The sequence below is a fragment of the Phyllostomus discolor genome, chromosome 1 (assembly GCF_004126475.2).
Source record: "Phyllostomus discolor isolate MPI-MPIP mPhyDis1 chromosome 1, mPhyDis1.pri.v3, whole genome shotgun sequence".
Taxonomy (NCBI): domain Eukaryota; kingdom Metazoa; phylum Chordata; class Mammalia; order Chiroptera; family Phyllostomidae; genus Phyllostomus; species Phyllostomus discolor.
The window spans coordinates 195,509,289-195,533,223 of NC_040903.2; the positions used below are offsets into that span (position 1 = coordinate 195,509,289).

At 36.4% G+C, this 23,935-nt stretch overlaps 1 protein-coding gene across 1 annotated transcript in view; it reads left to right on the top strand.

Moving 5' to 3' along the window:
• The first annotated feature begins 856 nt into the window (after positions 1 to 856).
• The window catches only part of RBM25 (RNA binding motif protein 25), a 49,067-nt gene continuing 25,988 nt past the window's right edge, over positions 857 to 23,935 (top strand). The window contains 6 exon segments of the mRNA XM_028506802.2: positions 857 to 909; positions 5,671 to 5,791; positions 11,136 to 11,185; positions 13,036 to 13,203; positions 17,053 to 17,110; positions 20,804 to 20,964. Of these exon segments, the coding sequence (XP_028362603.1) occupies positions 5,686 to 5,791; positions 11,136 to 11,185; positions 13,036 to 13,203; positions 17,053 to 17,110; positions 20,804 to 20,964 (543 nt within the window). The 5' untranslated portion in view covers positions 857 to 909; positions 5,671 to 5,685.

A 23,935-nucleotide genomic window follows, 5' to 3' on the forward strand; every position in this document is an offset into this window, starting at 1 on the left:
AGTAAAGTAATACTTAGAAAAGAACCTGCCATATAATCAGAGCTATATATTTATTGAGTGAATGAAAAAGTTGTATAGGAGTATTTGCTGAGGAGAGTCTGTTGGTTCATTTGCTTTTTACCATGTCAGAAATTCGGCACAGGGTCCTGATGGGGTTAGACTGTAAATCTGTCCCTGGTAGAAATATTTTGTTTTTATCAGGATAAATCTGCAGGGAGAGAGGAATGTGTATAAGTAGTAATGGTATTCTCGGGAGTGCAGGAAAAAAAGTGTAAAAGAGTATAGTGAAAAAGAAGCAGAATACACATGTTGAATGGTAGAGATAAATCTTACTTAGAAAATTTTTTTTTTGCAGGGGGAGACCAAATTTGTTTAGATAAAATTTATATACAGTAAGATGCACCCATTCTAATTTCAGTTAATTTTGATAAATGCATAAACCTGTATGACCATTGCCACACTAGAGGTATAGAACATGTTCATCATAGGTTCTTGTTTTTTGTTTTTAATATTTACTAGGTAAAAATGCTTTGAACCTTCTAAAAGTGCAGCACAACTATTCAAATAACTTTAAAATGCTATGTAAATCTTTTCAGTCTAATAAAAATAACCTCTCCATCTCTTCTTAAATCCCACACACATGTGCTTAGCAGTTGGCTACCTTCATGTTATATCCAGAATCTAACAACTTGTTACCACTTTCACCATGCCACCTGTTCCAGACCACCCTCTCTCATCTGGATTATTGCAGTGCTGTTTTTTTTTTTTTTTTTTAATCCTCACCTGAGGGTATGTTTATAATTTTAGAGAGCAAGGGAGAGAGAGAGAGAGAGACATCGATGTGAGAGAGAAACATCGATCAGTTGCCTCCCGTACGCACCCCTTCTGCGGATTGAACCTGCAGCCAAGGTATGTGCCCTGACTGGAAATCCAACCCCCAGCCTTTTGGGGTGTGGGACTGTGCTCCAACCAACAGAACCACCCGGCCAGGGCTGGAGGAGTATTTTGTTTTGACCCTTGTTCACCAGTCTTGTTTTAACACAGTGGCCAGGAACACTGAAAATATAAGTCAAGTTTAAAAAAAAAACAACAAAACCCTTTTAATATTTCCCAAAATCTTTATAGTGGCCCACAAAGCCCTATACTCTCCTCTAGTAATATTCAGCATTTATTTCTGTGTACTCTGCCCCAGCTGTTGGCCTTGCTTTTCCTTTTGTGAACCTTCCTTGTCCACCTCTGGCTGTTTGTATTTGCTGTTTTCTTTGCTTAGAAAGCTATGGCCCCCCAGATATTAAGAGGGCTTCTTACCTCAGCCTTGTTCAAGTCTTTGTTCAAATGTCACCTTCCTGGAAAGGCCTGACTACTGTATTTAAAGTAAAGTACTCCCTAGCTCTCTTCTCCACTTCATTCTAGAAAGTAACAGTCAACTTAGAGTATTGCAATGATCAACTATAGGTAAAACCTGATAAACTTTGCTTATGGTTATAAAAGTTTATTCTTAATCATTTTCACATATGTTAAAATATATAAAACTTTATGTTGAGTCCTGGAGATGTGGCTAGATTGGAGCGTCTTCCCTTAAAACAAAAGGTCGGCCCTGGCTGATGTGGCTCAGTGGATTGAGTGCCTGCCTGCAAACCAAAAGGTCACTGGTTCGATTCCCAGTCAGGGCACATGCCTGGGTTGCAGGCCAGGTCACATCCCCAGTAGGGGTTGCATGAGAGGCAACCACACATTGATGTTTCTCTCCCTCTCATTCTCCTTCCCTTCCCCTCTCTAAAAATAAGTAAGTAAAATATTAAAAAAAAAAAAGTTGTGTGTTTGGTCCCTGGTTGGGGAGCATAGGAGAGGTAACTGATAAATGTTTCTGTCTCACATTGATGTTTCTCTTCTCTCTCCCTTCCTCCCATCCCCTTACTCTAAAATCAATGTACATGTTCTCTGGTGAGGATTAAAAAAAAAAAAAAACCTTTATGTTGAGGTAAGTGGTTGAGACTCATTTTAGGATCTTTAAAATGAATAATATTTATCAGAGATCACCAGAAATGTTTGTTTTTTGAATTTCCATAAAGAGCCATTATCTTACTAAGATTACCTCTACCTTTGAAGTTCAGCCTATGAACAAGCAAGTTTTAAAGGATTTGAGGTAAAAGGGAAATATTTTATAGAAGAATTAGAACTCATTGCAATGGGTATATTGGCATAAACTAAAACATAACCTGGTTAACTCTTTACAGAATGAATTATACACTTAAAAACCATGAAATAGTGTTTAAATACCAAGAACTAAGTTTTTACAAGAAATACTGTTTATATCTAACACTTGGGGAAAAGGGATTCTAAAGATGAATTCATGGCCCAATCTTTATAACTGTTGTGAGGCTAGGCACTGGGTCATTGTTAACATCATTCTGGGCACATGGGGGCTTCTTTATAAAATTGTTTAATGAGGTCCTCAGAGTTCATTTGTTTACTGATTCATTCATTTATTCAACAGGCGTTAATACCAACAGCCCTCCTAGGAAAAGTGCTGAGATAAGAGTATTATAATACAGGAGCTTCTGTAAGTAGGACAGTAGCCCTCTCTATTTTAAAAGGAGATAGACTCTTGCCGTACAGAATATTTGTTTTTATTTTTGGACAGAAGTATTACAGATGGATTATGTAGAAATACAACACATTTATAGTCTTAAATTAGTTGTGCTTTCCTTTTTTAATTTATACTGATACCTACTTATATTTTAAAGCATTTCTAGTATTAGCTAAGTATATGAAATGATGCTAGGAATTTATTTTACCTGTAAAACCTTCCAAATATTTTAAGTGTATTGTATTTCCTGAAGTTGAAGTTTAGATTTTATAGAATACTTTATACATCGACTTAATTAAATCAAAAGAACAGTCTGAGGAAAACTACTGTATTTTGCCATGTATCATGCACACTTTTTTGGCCCACATTTTTGAGGGATAAAGGATGAGCATTACACATGGGTACAATGATTACACACAGTGGGTATAATAATCCTGTGTATAATGCCCACAAAACTTGGGTGTGCATTATACATGGCAAAATACTCTATGAGCACAAAAGACGTGCTTCTCTATGAGTAGACATGACTTGCAAAGAAATGTCTAATAAACAGCTAAAAAGATAAAGGAAATGCAAACTGAAACGAGAGTATTTTACCTATCAGGTTGTTATAATTTAAACACTGATTTACTCTAGCACTGGTGAGGATATGAGGGAAGGGCATACCCATATACTAGCAGTGGGACTATAAATCTGCACTGTAGTTCCAGAGGATGATTTGGAGATAACGTGTGGATGCATACAGGGGTGATCTGTATTATACCGTTGCACAGGTGCATAGTTACATGTCCAGTTTGTCATGTTCAACATTATTTGTAAGAGGTAAAATGTGGAGCCAACCATTAATGTTGCTTGATTAATTATTGTATGTCTGTATTGTAATAGTTTACTGCCTTACAAAGAACGGACTAGAACTTTATGAACTTATCTAAAGAGATGTTAATGATAAAGAGGGAGAAATGCACATAACAATGTAGTATGATTATATTGTTTGCAGAAAAACACAAGTGATTGTGTATTAGTTTGTGTATAGAAAGATACTTAGAAGAATACAACGATATATACCAAACTGTTGGGATTAGGGGCGAGAAAGTGGAAGACATGCACTTTTTATCTTCCCTCTTCTGAAGGGTGAGTAAAACAATGTATGATAAAAGAAAATAGTAGAGACAAACATTTTTTAAAAGCTTCTAACAACTCTTAAACTCCTTCGATTACAGCATGTAGGTGGGGGACAACAGAACATATGCTGTTGATCAGGTCACTGCCTTTAGTGGCATCACTGATAATAAATCAACCCACTTACTTTGGTTGCTTTTTAAAATTGGTGCATGGAATCCACCTAGGACATCCTAATATTTTTCTACTTTCTCAGATAGATGTGGATAGTTGAATGTGTTCAGGAGAACATAAAATTTGAGGGGAGGAAAAGTCTTAGATATTTAAGTATTCCTTTAACTAAAAGTAAAAAATAAGTTCCTTTAAGCAGGGGTGTCCAACCCATGGCCCACCCCCCCGCCCTCCAGCTGCAGGCCACGTGCCCTCCATGATGGCTCTGAATGTGGCCCAACACAAAAATCGTAAACTAAAACGTGATGAGGTTGTTTTGTGAGCAATGTGTTTAATGTGTGGCCCAGGGACACCAAAAAGTTGGACACCCCTGCTATGTTATTGAATGGTAATATCACAAACCAGATGAAACAGTTCAGTGTGTTCTTGTGTTTTTCTTTCTTTTAAGATTTTATTTGTTCACTTTTATAGAGAGGAGAACGGAGGGAGAAAGAGAGGGAGAGAAACATCAAGGTGTGAGAGAGACATGGATCAGTTGCCTCTCACACGCCCCCGACCGGGGACCTGGCCTGCAAACCAGGCATGTGCCCTGACCAGAATCAAACTGGCGACCCTTCAGTTAGCAGGCTGGCGTTCATTCCATTGAGCTACACCAGCCAGGACTGTGTTGTGTTTTTAAAAATCAAATGCTAGCATCTGATTACTGTATGTCAGTTCTAATTTAAAAGAGCTTTCCATTCCAAAATGAAAAAGAAAAGATAAATAAAATCAAATGCTAACATCTGATTCTTGAATTTCTTTCATTCATTCACTTATTAAATTTCATTCAAGAATGGTTAAGAGGGTTGCTTTTTATGTTTAAGAAAAAATATGACTTATGTACCCCCCTTTCCAGGGGGGCCTCAGGCTACCTTCGAGCAGGTGCTTGGCCTGGGCCAGACACTGGCTCTGGCCTCGCATGCCACATCCTGCTCTCCTGCCTATAAAAAAGGGGAAAAAAGAAAAATTACAACATTTAAAAAAATTATTGATTTTTAGAGAGAGGAATGAAGGAGAGAAAAAGATTGATTTGTTGTTCTACTTAATTATGCATTCATTGGTTGCTTCTTGTATGTGCCCTGACCTGGGATTGAACCTGCAACTTTGGCATATTGGGAGGGTGCTCCAACCGACTGAGCTACCCCATGGAGTCTATGATTTTTTTCTCATTGTTATAAATTTTATTTTCTCTTTACATTTCAATGGTTGGTTACTCTGTGACCTGATGTCAGGAGATTTCCCCCATCCCCACATTCATTGCCCAGGTTTGTAGGTGAGGAACTGGCCCACACTGAATCAACAAATACTGTGTGACTTTGTAAATTAGTCTTCAGAAAGGTGCTAATAGGTATTTAAAAAAAATGGATGCATCAGAACAGTTTTTAAAAGTAACTGTTAGAGATCTTCCTGGAATCTGAATTTGGTTTAAAAAGATTCATTGATATTTGGTATTTAATTTTTGGATATTAACTGAACCTCAAAATTTTTTTCTTCCTTTATATGTATTCCCATACGATTGTAGGAGTCTATCCTGAATTTAGATCGTGTACATTTTGGGAACTTATTTTAGAAAAGATCTAAATTTTAAAAATTCTCAATGGACAGACAGAGAAAAGAGGGTCTTTGCCAACTCCTTTGGGTAAGAAAACTTTAGCATTTTGCAGATACTCTAAACATGAAGGCCAACAAACCAGACATAACGAATTGTAGAGTTTTCAAATAAAATGATTTGTTATGATTTCTTTTTTTAGACTGCTGCAGTAAGAATGTCTTTCCCCCCTCATTTGAATCGCCCTCCAATGGGAATCCCAGCGCTCCCACCAGGGATCCCACCCCCACAGTTTCCTGGCTTTCCTCCACCAGTACCTCCAGGTAATTTTGTGAATACTGTTGTTTTAACCCATACTTCTGTCTTCTGTCTTTGCATTATTTACGTTAGGAAGATGGTATGTATGTGACTGTTAGTAAAGATGTCTGTTAACATCATTTTGGAAATGTGATCTCATTTTACTGTGGCACTGGTTTTCATATCTGGTTGAGTATAAACTCATTTGGGAATTTTTTTTTAATTACTTAAAAAATAGGTAATTGAGCCATGGGGTTCAAAAATTAAAAGGTGTACAGTTAAAGATTTTTACCACGTAATTGTTGTTACTATCCATTTATGAAAAGAGGAAAACAAAGCAGGGTTCTTAGTTTCTTCCTTGTCCTTCCACATAATTTCAAATGTACATTGCAAGAATAAGTATGCGTTCTTTTATTCATTAGTTTTTTCTTTCAATACAGATACACAGTAGTATCCTGTGTAAACTGTTCTGCCCCCTCCTTTTTAAAAAGATTTTACTTATGTATTTTTAGAGAGGTGAAGGGAGGGAGAGAAACATCAATGTGTGGTTACCTCTTGTACACCCCCAACTGATGACCTGGCCTGCAACTCAGGCATGTGTCCTGAGTGGGAATTGAACTGGTGACCCTTTGTTTTGCAGGCCAGCACTTAATCCACTGAGCCACACCAGCCAGGGCCCCCATTTTATAAAGACCTTTCCAAATCACTGTATAAAAGTTTCCTGTTTCCAAAATTCTGTGAGGTAAAAATAGTTTTTCAGGCCCCATCCCAACCCACTGAAGCAGATTCACAGAAATTGGGGGCCAGCAATCTTTAGTTTTAACAAGTTCGCAGGTGATTCTAGGTATCCATTTAAGAGAACCCACATTTGAGAACCATTGTCTTGAAGTACATAATTAACATTGCTTGGCTTGAGAGGAAGTTTGCTTTTGGTTTATGGTCATAGTATAGAAATTTTTATATTTTAATTGGGTTGAAAACTTACAAAATCAGTTTCCCTTCCAAAGGATGATGAATGTTCTTAATTTGCATATTAGAAATATTCTGACATGGAGTCTGTAGTTCAGGCTGAAATCATCAGTCTTCTAAATCATCTAGAAATATTTCTTTTTCTTTTTTTAAAGATTATATTTATTTTTTTAGATAGGGGAAGGGAAGGAGAGCGGGAAAGAAACATCAGTGTGTGATCACCTCTTGTGCCACCCCATAATGGGAAGCTGGTGTACAAGCCAGGCATGTGCCCTGACTGGGAATTGAACCAGTGACTTTGGTTCACAGGCTGGGACTCAATCCACTGAGCCACACCAGCCAGGGCTCATCCGGAAATACTTCTGTTTGAGGAAAGCTTTTACATCAAGGACTTATAAGTGTTTAAGACATTTATGCATTATAGTAAGCTGTTTTAAGTTTTTCTCATAATCATGGGTGTGTTTTTGTTAACCATCTGCTGCCACAAGTCTAATATGAAAGTTTATATACTATCAGTTTAATGTCCCATGTAACAATCACTGAATTTTAGTCAGTAATTTAGCTGCTCTGTAATGGACTGTGTAGGAATTTCTTCTGAAAGGGGGATTGAGAAGATGATGTTAAAACTGAATAAAGGTAATTGTCGACCATCAAATATTATTAAGTACAGAATCCTGAACCACTTTAATTTGACCATCTATTTTTTTGCGGGGGGTCATATATCCTGATTTTCCAAATTTATGGTATTATGTCTGTTTTTTAAATATTTATTTACTTTTAGAGAGAGAGGGGAAGGGAAGGAGAAAGAGAGGGAGAGAAACATCAATGTGTGGTTGCCTCTCACATGGCCCATACTGGGGACCTGGCCTGAAACCCAGGCATGTGCCCTGACTGGAAATCAAACCAGTGAGCCTTTGGTTCATAGCCCGTGCTCAATCCACTGAGCTACACCAGCCAGGGCAATATAATACCTGTTTTTAAAAATTTATTGATTTTAGAGAGAGAAACATCAATTTGTTTTTCACTTGTGCATTTATCATTTGATTCTTACATATACCCTGACCAGGGATCAAACTTGCAATCTTGGTGTGTTGGGATAAAACTAAACAACTGAGTTGCCTGGCTAAGGCAAGATCCGTTGTTTTTAAAGATTTTATTTACTTATTTTTAGAGAGATGGGAAGAGAGAGAGAAACATCAGTATGTGAGAGAAACATCTCTCAGTTGCTTCTTGATTGCCCCCACCCAGGGACCATATGCCCTGACTGGTAATCAGACTGGCGACCTTTCAGTTCTCAGGCTGGTGCTCAATTCACTGAGCCACACCAGACAGGGCAGATCGATTTTTTTAAAAGATTTTATTTATTTTTTTAGAGAGAGGACAAGGGAGGTAGAGAGAAACATCGATGTTTCTCTATCCATGTGGGAGAGAAACATCGATGTTTCTCTATCCATGTGGGAGAGAAACATCGATAGGTTGCCTCTTGGACACTCCTAGCTGGGGACCTGGCCCACAACTGAGCCATATGCCCTAACTGGGAATTGAACCAGGGACCTTTCAACTTGCAGGCTGACATTCAACCTACAGAGCCATACCAGCCAGGGCAGATCCTTTTTTTTTTTTTTAAATAACCTTTAATAGTAACCATGATACTTAAAAAAAAAAGCCCTTATGTTACAGAGTTGAGGGAAGAATAGTTTACTTCCCGTTTCTTTGTGAAGAAATTAAGGGATTGGGAATGAAGCTCAGTCATTTGCTCAGAATCTGGAAAGATGGCAAAAACATGAGTGCCTCAATTTTGTTACTAGTAGAATGGCTTTATAGACAATATTTTAAATTCCTTTGAACTTTTATTATTTTTTTTATTTTTAAAGATTTTATTTACTTTTTAAAGAGGGGAAGGCAGGGAGAAAGAAAGGAAGGGAGAGAAACATCAATGTGTGGTTGCCTTCCACGTACCCCCTACTGGGAACCTGGCCTGCAACCCAGGCGTGTGCCCTGACTGGGAATTAAACCAGCGACCCTTTGGTTCGCAGGCCAGCACTTAACCGCTGAACCACACCAGCCAGGACTGAACTTTTAAAGAACAAATGTTAAATGCAACATTTACTGATAAACACTATATCAAATGTAACTAGAAGTGTAAGATCATTGGGACATTATTCTTAAGGCTACTCCCTGATTTGTTAAGATGAATCAGCATTGCAAAGCCAGATTTCCAGTGTTCTTGCCTGGTTTGGTCAGTGCCATAGTAGTGTGGGCATTAGTTCTTAGAGTGGTAATGCTGTTAATGCTGATTCTGCTTGCAACAGCATACAGTATTTCTTTCTAGGGAAGCGTAGTTGGTTGATAAATTAGATTTTAGTTGCAGCTCATTCACTGCTTGCATTCTGTGTGCTGCGTCAATACTTTAAAAGGTAAAAAAATGAAATGGTATGCTAAACTAGTGTAATATTTGGAGACCACAATACCTATGCAGTGTTTAATTTCCTTGACTTAGCTTGTAAGTGGAATTAATTGAACTCGTGAAATAATATATGTGGTGATCACATACATTAAATTAGAAAATAAAATTGAAAAACAACCATAATTTTTCTTTAAAAAGTAATGTATGTATATAGGAAAAGGAAGTTTCCCCCCCACAGTTCCTGAGTTTCCTTCCCCAAAGACAGACTTGCTTTCTTACGAACTTCGGGAGTGTAGCTCTCTAGAGATACACTCTGCATATCGCAGTGTGTTGACTCCTTCCCACTTCTCTTTCCTTAGACCCTCGACTAGTATCACTCTCTTCACACTTGGTGCACTCTGCCTTTTTTCACTCTAGCGTGTGTGGATTTTTATAATGGTAGCAGTATAATTTTTAATGCAATTTCTACACCGTATGTTGAGATAAGAAACGTACAATAAACTTTTAGTAACTGTTGAAAAAGGAAAAATTTTTTCAGTTTGTCTTTTCTGAATGGTCAAGGGCGCCGCATAGATTACAGTAGTGAACAAGGGAGTGTTTGGTGTTTTTCAAAGTTAAAAATGAAAAATTTAGATATGCATTGATTAATAGTAATTTTGAGCATCTACTGTATTTAAGTGCCCCACAAATGATCTCAGATAATCTCTCAGATACTCTGAGGAAATCATTACCTCACTATAATTGAGGAAACTAAAGCTGAGGTTAAGGAGCTTGCCCAGGGTTACATATCTAAAATAATAAAACTAAGAACTGAACCTGTTTACTTCTGAAGCTAATGGGTTTTTGTTTTTTGGGGGGGTTTTGTTTTTGTTTTTTTTTTTTGGTACAATCTTACATAGTTGTAATTAATAGCTATCTTGATTTTTAGAAAAGATTTTACTTACTTTTAGAGAGAGGGGAAGGGAGGGAGAAAGAGAAGGAGAAAAATGCATGGTGCATTGGCCTGCACCCCAGGCATGCACCATGACTGGGAATTGAACCCACGACTTTTCGGTTTGCAGGCTGGCATTCAGTCCAGTGAGCCACACCAGCAAGGGCACAATCTTGATTTTTATCTTTTAGAAAACCATGAAGTTCCTTTGAGTAAGTTATATTGAAAAGTAAATGGGTAGTGTTAGATGTTTAAGAGTTTGTTACCAGTCTTAAGTGGATAATTATCTTAAATTGATGCTAAATTTGAACTGAGGAGTGATTTCAGAACTTCTTGTGCTATACTTAGAAGCATTTTAAAACTTGTAATGGAAAAGTAGACACATTCTACCCTCATTGCAACCTTTTTCTTAGTTCTCAAAAGTAAGGTTTCTTTATTAGTTACCTGCACAAGGACTCGCAGTACAGTGGCTATTGATGAGTAAGCAATGTAGTTGAAAAAAATTCAGTTGTCAATAGTGGATAGCCCATTGACAGCTTTTAAACCCTCAGCAGCAGCTTACGAGATTTTTCTATTTGGTGGTGACTGAGATTACTGATCTTTTTTGCATGTTTTCTGTTTTTATTAAAGAACCAGGAATAACATTCTTCCTAGGTATCCAGATTAATTTCTCACTTGATAGTTAAGAAACTTTCGAAGGATTTTTCATTAATATTTGTTAACCCATAAGTGAATTTGTGTTTGTGAGAGTTGCTGATTTTGAGGATGTACTGAACCCGATGAACATGAATCAATATCTAGTTTTATCCTCCTTAAGGCAAAAGCATGTCGTGTTGGCCTTTTTGCTTTTAGAATAGTTTTTATGTAGGTAAGTTTATACAGATTGACTTGATACCACATTGCTTTTGAAAAGAAGGCATTCATCAGTATCTCATTAGTCCTACATTTTTCCACCTAAATTAACTATGACTGAGAATACTTGTACATATGGCACATAGGTGATAGAGAATACAGTCATATATAATAGTGTGCTTACATACAACTCATTATGCTCTTTCCTTAGGAACCCCAATGATCCCTGTACCAATGAGCATTATGGCTCCTGCTCCAACTGTAAGTATAATGTTAAGGAGGAATTAGGAGATAACAGTAGCGATAGTACCTTTAAAGCTAAAAATCTTGATAACCTTAAATTATTTTAAATGTTAAAAGAATACTAGGAAGGGTGTGAGCATCCATTTCTATCCTTCTCTTATTTGATTAAGTACCATTTTCACTCAGCTGTGCATATGTGTAGCTATCCCTAAAATATACTCCCTAAATAAATAGTTTTATGGTTTCTCTCTTATTTCTTTTTAATTTTAATTTTTTTATTTTAATCATTGTTCAAGTACAGTTTTCTCCCCCCTACTCCCATTCCAGCCCACCCACCCAACCCTCCCCCCTTCCCCCCATTACCCCCCACCCCTTAATTTTATTTTAATTGTTGTTCAGGTACAGTTTTCTATCCTTTACTCCTAGCCTAGCCCACCCACCCATCCCTCCCCACTTCTCTCTTATTGTTTAGTCTCATTTATTTACTAGTTCAGATTTAGGACATTGGCTTTTTAAATTATTCCCTCATCTTTTTGTCTTGGTTTTGAGAGATAAGAGAATGATATGACATATCTGATCTTTTTTATTAAAAAAAATGTAAGAGTGATCCTAGCAGAAATACAAACTTTGAAATAAAATTTGTGTTGAATCTATTTCTATTCTTTCCTCCCACCTGCCTAATTTTTAGCCTTTCCCAAGCTATTTTTTCCTCTTTTAGTGTGATACCATAGTTTTATTGAGGCCTTTCTTCTGGGGAAGTGTTTCATCATTTCGTCTTAGGTCTTGAATAATTAGCACATTCATTAAAGCCCCTGTAGGCTCGAAGGGTCTTAGTTAAGAATGTTAATATTCTATAACACATGAATAAATACCCCCTCAACTGTTATTTAACAAGGTATTTCTTTTAGTTCATTGGTAGAATATTAGGCTTCATTTGGAATTCCACTATGAGAGAGGGTAGGTCTCATTATCTTCAACTGTTTTTATACCTGTGGCTTTTGAAAAGGGAGGGGAATGGTGTCATTCACATTAGAAGGAAGGTGGGAAGTAAGTGGACAAATAAGAATCTGCAGGTGGGGTGGTGGAGTCCAGCTTTTCTTGCATTAGACACTCAGTTTTTGGTCATTTTGGAAAACTTGCGTATGACAGGTATGCTTAGTCTCTTGCATCTCATCCTAGGAAAATGGCATTTGGGGTTTGAAACAGCTCCCCCAGTTCACCACTGTTTATTCAGTGCCTAATGTGGGTGTTTTGCTAAATTCAATTGCATGTAAAATGATGAGTAAGACTATTCCTTCCTCTGGGAAGCTGAAAGTTATAAAGGGTAAATTTTAAGTGTGAGGGAGTGCTATGGGAGTATTTGAATATTCTGCAACAGGATTAGCAGGGGTGACTGAAATTTGCTGTTGTACTAGTATAAAGAAACTTCTGGGTATATTTGATAATTTTAAATCATTTATGATTTAAACAAAAAATTCTCTTAAAGTTTCTATCGAAGTTATTTTTGCTTTTCTAAGTTTTTAAAAGAAAGGTAATTCAACAGTAGGACTTTACTTGTCATAAATGTTTGCATTAATGACAAATGCTATGTGCTTTAGGAGCTTTAGATTAAGTATGTAGACCTTTTAATAATAATGTGCTATATACAGGGTGGAGGAAAAGTAGGCTTATAATTGTATGAGAAACAGTTTATTCTTGTATTATTATTTATTAATTATGGTATCATTGTTCATATGAACAACTGTGAACCTGCTTTTGCCCCACCCTGTTTTCACTAATTTTCATTGATGTTTTTTACCTAATGTTACATTAAACATGATAGGAAGTTTAATTGCCAGATCAAATTTTATTGCCTTTCTTCCTTCTAGGTCTTAGTACCCACAGTGTCCATGGTTGGAAAGCATTTGGGAGCCAGAAAGGATCATCCAGGCTTAAAGGCAAAAGAAAATGATGAAAATTGCGGTCCTACTACGACAGTTTTTGTTGGCAACATTTCTGAGAAAGCCTCAGACATGCTCATAAGACAGCTCCTTGCTGTGAGTCAAACTGTTTACTTCTCATTAACATTTTTTTTGTTGTTAATTTTAAACTTGGGAAAAAGTAGAAAGAAGACTTCAAACAATAATTTTCTCCTTTTTATTTTGAAAATTTTCAGTCTACCAAAAAACGTTGAATAGTACAGTGAGCACTCTTGTAACATATTTTGCCACACTCACTGTGTCTATAAACATACACTGCATACTTTGAGTAATCGGAGAGTAAGTTGTGACCTGACATTTCTCCTCTGAATACTTCTTGTGTCTCCTGAGACTAAAGACACTCTCCTACATGATCACAAAATCATTATTACACTTAGGAAATTTAAGGATGATACAGTATTATTAACTAATATACACAGTTCTTTTTTAATTTTTAAATTGAATTTCATCAATAGTTTCCAGAGTGGCTGTTTTTGGTTTTGATCTGTGATCCAGTCAAGGCTTATACATTGCATTTGATTGTCCCACCTCCTTAGACGGCTTGTTTAATAAAGAACAGTTCCCTGCCCTTTCCTTGGTTTGCTTGTTTTATTTTTTGTCTTTTATGACACTAACGGTTTTGAAGAGTCCATTTTTTTTAACAGAATATCTCTCCCAATTTGAATTTGAGTGATCGCTTATAGTTATATTCAGAGTAAGCACTCTTTGCAGTAATACTTCGTGGCTAATGTATTGTTCTCCTTGCCACACAGCAAAAGGTATACAGTGTCTCTTGGTTTTATTTTTGGTGATATTTAGTTACTACTTGGTTAAGGTGGTCAGTTCTCTGCTTTGGGAGGGTACCTCTTCTCCCTTTGTCATTAAATAAGTAATCTCTGGGTTTATATTTGAAGATTGAGTTCTTTTTCCCAGCAACCTTTATTGACTGATTGCTTTTTAAAGTTTTTATTGCATGAAAAGTTGTTTTGACTTGGTAAAGTCATTGGTTTTCTTTTTTGTCTTAGTTTTACAAATTTTGTCCTGGTGATACATGCACATTATTAAGTGAAATAATAATGAATGATTTTATAATGAAAACAGTTCCCATACTTAAGTAATCTCCCCTTTTCTTGGAGAAGTTAGTTTTAAACCTTTTCCTTTTTTATAAGTAATGTACATAATTGCCATTTATTTTGTAAATTGTATGATCCTTGCATCAAAAAATGATGAGAAAATAGCCCTGGCTAGTGAAGTCAGTGTGTTGAGCGTAGCTGTGAAACAAAGGGTTGTTGGTTCGATTCCCAGTCAGGGCACATGCCTTGGTTGCAGGCCAGGTTCCCAGTAAGGGGTGCATGTTTCTCTACCTCTTTCTCCTTCCCTTCCCCTCTCCCTAAAAATAAATAAATAAAATCTTAAAAACAAAAGATTAGAAAATAAAACACCCACAAAACTGAGCTTTGTCAGATCTCAATATTTTGTGATTAAAGTTAGCTTCAGATTCCCCCCCAAATAAAACATTGCAATCGAAAGCCCCAATTCCCATTTCTTTCTTTCACAAGGTAAATTGCCAGAGATAGTGCGCTGTCTTAAATTTAGAGTTTATAGTCTCTGTATATTTTTGCTTTAATTACATATTTGTAGATTGGTTAAAATTTGCAGTTCACAAGTTTTAATTCAGTATTTCTTCACAGTTTGCTTTTTTCACCTAACATGTAGCTTTATTCACTGCTATGTATTGCACTGTAGAAACATACCATGAATTGTCCATTTTTTACTCACGGTCACACAGATGTTTCCATTTTGTTTATGTTTTGCTATATTATTACTGGTAATATCATGTTTTCATAGGTGAACCTAAAAATATTTTATTATATATTCTCTTGGAAGTGGAGTTTCTGAGGTAGGGCATGCTTAGCTTTACAAGATAATGCCAATTTTTCCCAGAGAGGAACATTGGGAAGACATTTAAAAAAATACCTTCTTTGACATATAATTTATATATCATAGAATTCACCTATATGATGTATAATTCGGTGGTTTTTAGTATATTTAGAAAGTGGTACAAACACCACCACCACTAAAGGGCATTTTTTAAAAGATTTTATTTATTTATCTATCTATCTATCTATCTATCTATCTATTTATTTTTAGAGAGAGGGGAAGGGAGATAGAGAGGGAAAGAAACATCAGTGTGTGGCTGCCTTCTATGTGTGCCATCCCCCCCCCCCCCCCGGGACTGGGCCCACAACCCAGGCATGTGCTGCGACTGGGAACTGAACTAGTGACCCTTTGGTTCTCAGGCCAGCACTCAATCCACTGAGCCACACCAGCCAGGGCTCTTTTTGTTTTTTGAAAGATACTATTTTTTAAAGAGGGAAAGGGAAGGGAGAAAAGAGGGAGAGAAACATGGATGCACATTCCAACTGGGGCCCTGACTCACAATCCAGGTATGTGTCCTCACTGGGCATTGGGGTTCTCGACCTTTTGGTTTTCCAGATGAATCCCTCTGAGCACACCAGCCAGGGCTCCAGAGCATTTCCATCACCTGAAGTAGAAACCCTGTAACCATTAACAGTCATTTCCCATTGTGTCCTCACCCCAGTCCCTAAGCCACTATTCTACTTTCTTTCTCTGTGGATTTGCCTATTCTGGGCATTTTATATAACAGAATCATATATATGTGGCCTTTTTGTTTTCTTTCAGTTAGCATAATGTTTTCAAGGTACATCTATATTATAGTTCATATTTGTACTTCAGTCTCTTTTGTGGTCTGATAATGTTACATTTAGCTGCTATACCACATTTTATTTATTCATCAGTTGATTTATAGTTGGGCTGTGTCTACTTTTTGCTTATGAATAATGGTGTATGTGTATAGAGGTTTTTTCGTGGACATGTGTATATTTTTTTCAGTTCAAGAAACCCTTTTAAAAACCTGTTCCTGATTTATATGTGCAGCCTAGTGTTTTACTTCTAGGTTTTCTTTGGATTTTAAAATTTATCTCTCCCTCCCTCCCATCTTTCCTTCCATTGTTCTTTTAAGACTTTTCTTAAGTGTCTGGTGATCTTTGTCCATTCGTATTTAAGAGTAAGGGATTAAACGGCCTTTATATAAGCTGCATTTCTAGGTAACCTAGCCAACAGCCAGTAGTTTTAAATATTAGTATGTGGATATCTTTTTTCTTTCTTTTTTAAATATATTTTATTTATTGATTTGAGAGAGAGACAGGGAGAGAGAGAGCAAGAGAAACATTTGATTTGTTGTTCTACTTATTTAGGCATTCATTGGTTGATTCTTGTATGTGTCCTGACCGGGTATTGAGCCCACAGCTTTGGCATATTGGGACACCTCTAAACAACTGAGGACCCGGCCAGGGCTGTGGAGGTCGTTTCTTTAAGGCTGGTGGGTTTCTCTATAAAACTTCCAGTTTCATGCCCAGTGAGCAAATATATGATTGACTGCCTATGTGTGTTGGGTGAAGGACTGAGTTCAAGCATTTCCTTATACTTTCACTTTCTCTTCCTGTTACCCACTCTCTGTATCTGTAGATTTCTTTGTTCTGTTGAATGAGTTACTATCCATTCATTCTGCTTTTTCAAAATTTTGTTGAGTTTTGCTGCTGTTTCCTCATGCTATATTGTATTAGACCTTAAGGTTTTGTACCTTTATATTCTTTCATTTTTATTTTAGTGGTTTCCCTGAAGGGCGATGTGAAAAATTCATTCATATTCAGCTTTGACATTATATATATTTCTTTTCATGTAATGGATTTGTGGGAATTGAATTTTAAGAAACTCAGTTGCTGATATGGTCTTTTTTCTTTTTGTTCAGTTATTTTCCTAGTGAGAATATTATTGTGCCTTTTTTTGCATTATAAGTTCATTTATTTTGTTACATAGTGACAACTTTTTTTTTTCCTTTTTAAGAAATGTGGCTTGGTTTTAAGCTGGAAGAGAGTACAAGGTGCATCTGGAAAACTTCAAGGTAGGTACATTTTTCCTTATTTATTGAGATCATTTAAACCTGTGCGCATAAATCACTTTTGGCATGTTTTATTCTCATTGTCCTTAATCGTGGGAGTATTCTATTAGCATTTTTTGTCTTATTGGAATAGGATTAAAGGCAGTTGAGAAGATGTTGCTGAGCATTGAGAGTAGACAGTGGAAAAGTATAACAGGAAGGAGATAGGAAAGAAAAAAAATTATGCAGACCAGCTGGTTTCTTCTAAGATTACAAAGCTCTTTTTTACTGAGAGCAGGGGTGATTGATCGAGATTGGACAATTAGGACTTACCCAGAAAGTAGGAGAAGGACGATGAGATGGCCTGGTAGTCTTGAAAGCATATTGTTCTTTTCATGCTTGTTGATAGAAACACCTGCTTGATAGGCTTTCTTTAAACACCTTTTATTATGGAAAAATTCATATATGTTAGAATAGGAAGATCAACTCCCATGTATTCATCACTTTGTTTTAACATTTATCATCAACTCTTGGGCAATTGTGTTTAACCTATACTCCACCCATTTCCTCCTTATATTATTTTTAAGCAGACTTATGCATTAGATTATTTTTGTCTGTAAATATTTTAGTGTGTGTCTCTAAAAGATAAGGGCTTTTTGTTTTTTTTTTTTAAGTTTATTTATTTATTTATTTATTTTTAGAGAGGGGAGAGAGAGAGAGAGAGAGAGAGAGACAGAGACAGAGACAGAGACATCAATGTGCGGTTGCTGGGGGTCATGGCCTGCAACCTAGGCATATGCCCTGACTGGGAATCGAACCTGCGATACTTTGGTTCGCAGCCCGCGCTCAATCCACTGAGCTACGCCAGCCAGGGCAAGATAAGGGCTTTTTAAGAAACATTAAAATACTATTATAAGACCTAAAAGAATTAACTGTTTTTATTTCCCCTGGTGTCCCAGGTTGTTTTTTTTTGTTTTGTTTTGTTTTTTTTAACTATTTTTCTTCATATCATTAAGTCAATATTGAGAGACCCAACATTGAATCAATACTCAGTCAATGTTCAGATGTCCATTTCCCTCAAATATCAGGTTTTTTAATAGTTTAATTCGGGAACTGGGTAGTAAGATATACACATTACAGTTGGATGACATTTTTTTTTAAGATGGAATGTCAGTTTTATTCTTTTTTCAGGTTTTATTTATTTATTTTTAGAGAGAGGGGAAGGGAAAGAGAAAGAGAGGAAGAGAAATATCAATGTGTGGTTGCTTTTTGCACGTCCCCTACTGGGGACCTAGCCCACAACCCAGGCATGTGCCCTGACCGAGAATCCAGCTGGACACCCTTTGGTTTGCAGGCCAGCACCCAGTCCACTGAGCCACACCAGTGAGGGCGGATGACATATTTTAACTATCTCTTTTCCCTTGAAATATTTGTTGGAGGAACTGAGTCATTTGCCCACTAGTGTTTCTTCAGTGTGGATTTGCTGGTTGTAGCTCTAGTAGAATAATATGCCATGCATCTTATCCTCTGTATTTTATGTAAACTAGCTAGTAGTTGTATCTTGAGACTTGATCAGACTTGAGTTTGTGTTATTTCTTTGATGCTTTTATTTGTAAGAATTCTCTAAAAGTAATCTTCCATAAAGAGACATGTGGGGGTATCTTTTTTTTTTTATGGTAGCAGTTGTTGATTGTCAATGCTTCAGTGGATTTATTGATTGGGGTTTGCAAAATATGATAGTCTGTTTTGAAGAATTCTATCATTCCTTCATTTGAAAAACAAATATTCTTTACTTATTAGTAGAATACTTCTATAAGGATAAATTTTCCCCTTCATCTACTCTTTGCTTACTTTGAGGGTATAATTTATATTGAAAACCAGGACACATGCTTTGGTTCTTCATTTTATTTAGTAAAAGCTTGTATCTTCAGCATCCTCTAGCAGTGACTTTTCTTTTAAAGAACTATTTTGAACTTACAGATTGAAGCATAGTGAATTTATTATTTTACTTAATAGGGATTAATTGCCATTATTATTGTGGGTGAAGCTTAAGCTCTGATCAGTTAGTTTCCTCTGCAATTTTGGATTTCCATTGGTTTTGGTACAAGCCTGCTTTTGTTATCTGGCATGACAAGACATTCTGAGCTCACTCAAGTAGATTTTCTGCCTTGGACTTAAGATTAGCCATTTCTCTAAGGAGCTCTGGTTCCTTTTAGTAGGAAACTGCTTTCAACATCACAGTCTAGGAATTAAGTGTACTCACTGTAAGAGTGGTTTGGTCTTTGCTTTTACATCTTTCCAGTACACATTAATTCGAATTTCGGACTAAGAGGTTTTTATTTATCCTTTTCTGTCATATGTCTGTATTTCCTTTCTTCTACACTGAGAATCCTGACTTTCAAGGACACCTGGGATAATAGACTACTTAATAATTACTGGCTTGCTTCACCTCACATTTCACACGCAGTAATTTCAGGCCAATACCAATGCTGTCATCAAAAATACAGTTACTGAAGTTTTCTTTTTTATTGACAGATCTTTTTTTTTTTTTTTTTTTTTTTAAGATTTTATTTATTTTTAGCCCTGGCTGGAGTAGCTCAGTGGATTGAGCGCGGGCTGGGGAACAAAGTGTCCCAGGTTCGATTCCCAGCCAGGGTACATTCCTGGGTTGTAGGCCATGGCCCCAGAAACCGCACATTGATGTTTCTCTCTCTCTCTCTCTCTCCCTCTCTCTCCCCCTCCCTCCCTCCCTCCCTCTCTCCCTCCCTTCCCTCTCTAAAATAAATAAATAAATAAAACCTTTAAAAAAAAAGATGTTATTTATTTTTTAGAGAGAGGAGAAGGGAGGGAGAGAGAGGGAGAGAAACACTGATTGGTTGCTCCTCACACGCCTCCAGCCAGGGACTTGGCCCTCAACGTGGGCATGTGTCCTGACTGGAAACCAAACAGTGACCCTTTGGTTCATAGGCTGGAGCCAACCCACTGAGCCACGCCAGCCAGGGCTGTTGACAGATCTTTTTGTCCTTAGGATATGGCACACTAAAAATGTATGGTCAAATGTCCAGTTTTAAATTCACTTAGAATAGTTTTTCTCTGTTTGGTTATGTCATTAACTGTGTACATATTTGGATTTATTTGTTTAATTTAACTTTCAGTGTTTAGGTTACTTTTTAATTTTGTTTTATTATCTCTGACTTAAAGGCATGGTAATAATAGTAAGACTAGCCTAGTTACTAAAATGAAACAGATGTAGAAAAATTAGATGAGTAACTAGGATAAGAGATCATTACTTTTATGTAATGAAGTTTACAGTGAAGTTTAGCTTCTCAGAAAAGTGCTTTATTTACATTGGAACAGCCTGTTCTCCTTATTTGTAGGTGTTAGAAAGTCTGTATGGAATGAATTCGTGAAGTAATTAATAGTCTCAATCATCAAATTTGTTCATTTTATTAACTTTTTAATCAGCACTTCTAATACGTAGCAGTTTGCCTGATTAGAATTTTTTTCCTTTCCCCTCTTTTGTCTTCTCGCTTTTGGTTGAGGGTGTAAAAGTGAAACCCCTGTCAAAGGTAATTGAAGGAAAGGGAGGAGTGATAACATGAATAATCCTTACATAGTATTACAATCCTTGGTCTCTACTGAGTTTAATTTTCCATACATTTTTTCATCTTTCATAATTATATTGACATTTTACGAATTCTTTACATTTACTGCTAGCCTTTGGATTCTGTGAGTATAAGGAGCCTGAATCTACCCTGCGGGCACTCAGGTTATTGCATGACCTGCAGATTGGAGAGAAGAAGCTGCTTGTTAAAGTTGATGCAAAGACAAAGGCGCAACTAGATGAGTGGAAAGCAAAGAAGAAAGCTTCTAATGGGGTATGTTTTCCATAGTGTTATCTTTTCTAGGTGAAATGTGCTCTTTTAATGTAAATACTTAATATAAATCGATCTAATATGGGGCTTTACAAGATCATCATGCTTGTGACTAACATGCAGAAGGGTGTTTTTAGAGTTTATAGTTATTTTAAGTCTTTTATCTACCCACTGTGGGTGGATGACTGTTGGTTTGCTTGTTCCAGGTTGGGATGAAGGTAGTAAGGGAGGCTGGACAAGGTTAACTTGCCAGAGAAAACATTGGTACAGACTATTCCAAACAGAGCTAATTCATTAAGGCAGCTTTGTAAGTAAGTACAAAATATATTTCAATCTACACAATTTTTATTAGTTGCCCTCTCCTTTAGAAGTACACAAGTTCTAAAATATTTAAAATAAGTATCAGTATTATTTTCCTCAGATTGGTGGCTGTATAAAGCGAAGCCGAAGTAAAGGAATTTTTATATGTTGTGTTGTATGTATTATTACTTCTTCTCAACAAAGCAAAAAATACCTAAAATTTGAGCTTATATGTCTTTGTTATCCCTTTCTAGTTCCTTTTAGCACCTCAAGTTGAACAGATCCCGAATAGATTTATTATTATCTTTCTGTCTCCACAAAAACAAAACAGTCTTTTGCTTTTAAGTTTTATTATCATTCAAAATAGAATAGGTTTTTAGGTTCCCCTCCCTTTACAACAAATTGTACTTTGTTAAAAAAAACTCATAAAATAAAGCTATAAAGGAGAAATTATGTATCACTCATAATCCCATCACCATTAGTAATAACCACTGTAGACATTTTTGTTGCATATTCTTCTAGACAGTTTTCTGTATGGATGAAGGTAGGAGTAGTTGTATTTGTCCTTTTATAAACACAGGATTGAATTCTAAGTATTGTTTTGTAAATAGCTTTTTTCTTACCTTTCCTTAGACTTTTAATAATATTTTAACTCATTTTTCTGCATTTAGTTTTGTCTCATCTGACTGTTACAGTATTGCCTGTATTTCAGAAAAGGAACTATAGTTATGCGAATCCCCTGCTCATCCATCCTTAATGGTTTTGAGTTCCTTAACAGTTTAAAGTCCATTTTCTTAACATAGCACTCATGGCCTGCTTCAGTCTACCTTTCTAGTGTACCCTGTCAATCACCCTCCATTTGGTCATGTGTCCACACAAACTTGGTTTCTGCTGACATCTCATGTCCTTTTTGCCCATGCATGCTCCCTGTTGAAATTCTGCTCATATAGTTAGTATAATTAAAATGCTACTCAACTCGTGGAGCCTTCATCAGTCCTACCCCTTGATTCCTCTCAGGCAGAATTAAATTCTTCTTTTTATTGATAGATTATAGAGAGGCCAAGGGAGGGAGAGAAATATCAGTATGTAGTTGCCTCTCATTCACCCCTCTACTGGGGACCTAGCCTGCAACCCAGTCATGTGCCCTGACTGGGAACCGAACTGGTGACCCTTTGGTTCACAGGCTGGCACTCATTCCATTGAGCCACACCAGCCAGGGCATATTCTCTCTTCTAATATCAAGTAGGTTTTTACTGTTGTTCATGGCAGTCTGCTTTGTAGTATATAATATTGTATCTGTTTCTCACAGCCCTTTATACCCTTTTCATTCCCGTATCCTTCTCCCCATTGTTTGATTACGAGGTAGGACAAGAAGTTCACAGTGTGTGTCCCTATATCTTGTACTTCCACAGAACCTAGGAAAAAGTCTTTCCATAGCAAGAATGGAATGCATATTTATTGAATAACAATTATAGTTATATTGCTGTCCTGATAATCTTACTGTTCTTAGCTAGCTTTATAAGGAAATAATAAAATACAGCTTCTCTGGAGTGTAAATTGTATTTCAGATTAGCAGTGTTACCTGTCACATCACTAAAACCTTTAAGAAAAAAAAAACTATGCCACAAGAGTTTTCAGATTTTCCTTGCTGTGATAATTGATTTCTTATTTATTTCCACTAATGAATTAATCGATTCATTGTTTTTGCTGTGTTTATTCATACGCTTGTGAAGTGGTTTAATTTGTAGTATTTGCAGGTAATGTGCTCTGAATATGAAGTAAAGCCCTTCACTGTATATTTATATGAATAAGGAGATGCACAATTTGTGACTCTAGCAAGTGGAACCACAACTTAAATCTGCTTGTATCTTTCTTCAAGGATAGAATTGAAGCCACCTCCAAAAGAAACAATTATTTCAGATAAAATGAAATAAAAAAATTAACAGATAATTACTCCTGGGTACAGTTGGCATGGTGCCCAGGTACATGACGTCACAAGACAAACATGGCATTATTTTGCTGAAATGTCAGTTTTCCACAACAATTTTGATTTTCAAAAAGTCAAGGGACTATCAGATAAACTTTAAAAAGTAACTTAGGCAAGTATAACTATATTGTGAAGTATAGAGTGCAGATTTGTCATGATTTTTCAGGATAAAATATGAGAGGTTACTTGTTTTTTCTCCTTTATTGTTGATTTGTTGAATAGATTTAGAGAGCAGTGGCTTAAGATAGATGATATGAAAATTGAGACATTAAGAAACTTGTATGTTACTTTATTCAGGCATTTTTCTGATTCTAAGCAAAAGAGAAAACATAGTTACAGAGTTCTCTTTGACCAAAAAGAAACAAACTTGTCTAGAAAGAGAGACTTTTTTCTGATCCAGAATTTTAAGAGGAATTATGTGTCTTGTCTATTACCTTGACTGGAAGTTTTCATTGAGATTTTTCAGAATTTGTAGAAGTAACATTTTGACCTTTAGTAAAAATATTTAATTTATGGTAGCCGTGCTGATCTAGTCCACCTCCTGTTGCTTTCTGGCTGTTCAGCAGTAGAGGTAGATCTAGCTGCTTGATTGTCATAGGGGGTGGTTGTTAATCACACATTCAAGAATGAATTCTTAGAAGTGCTGGAAGTACAGATAATCTCTGGAAGGAGCCACTTACATTACAT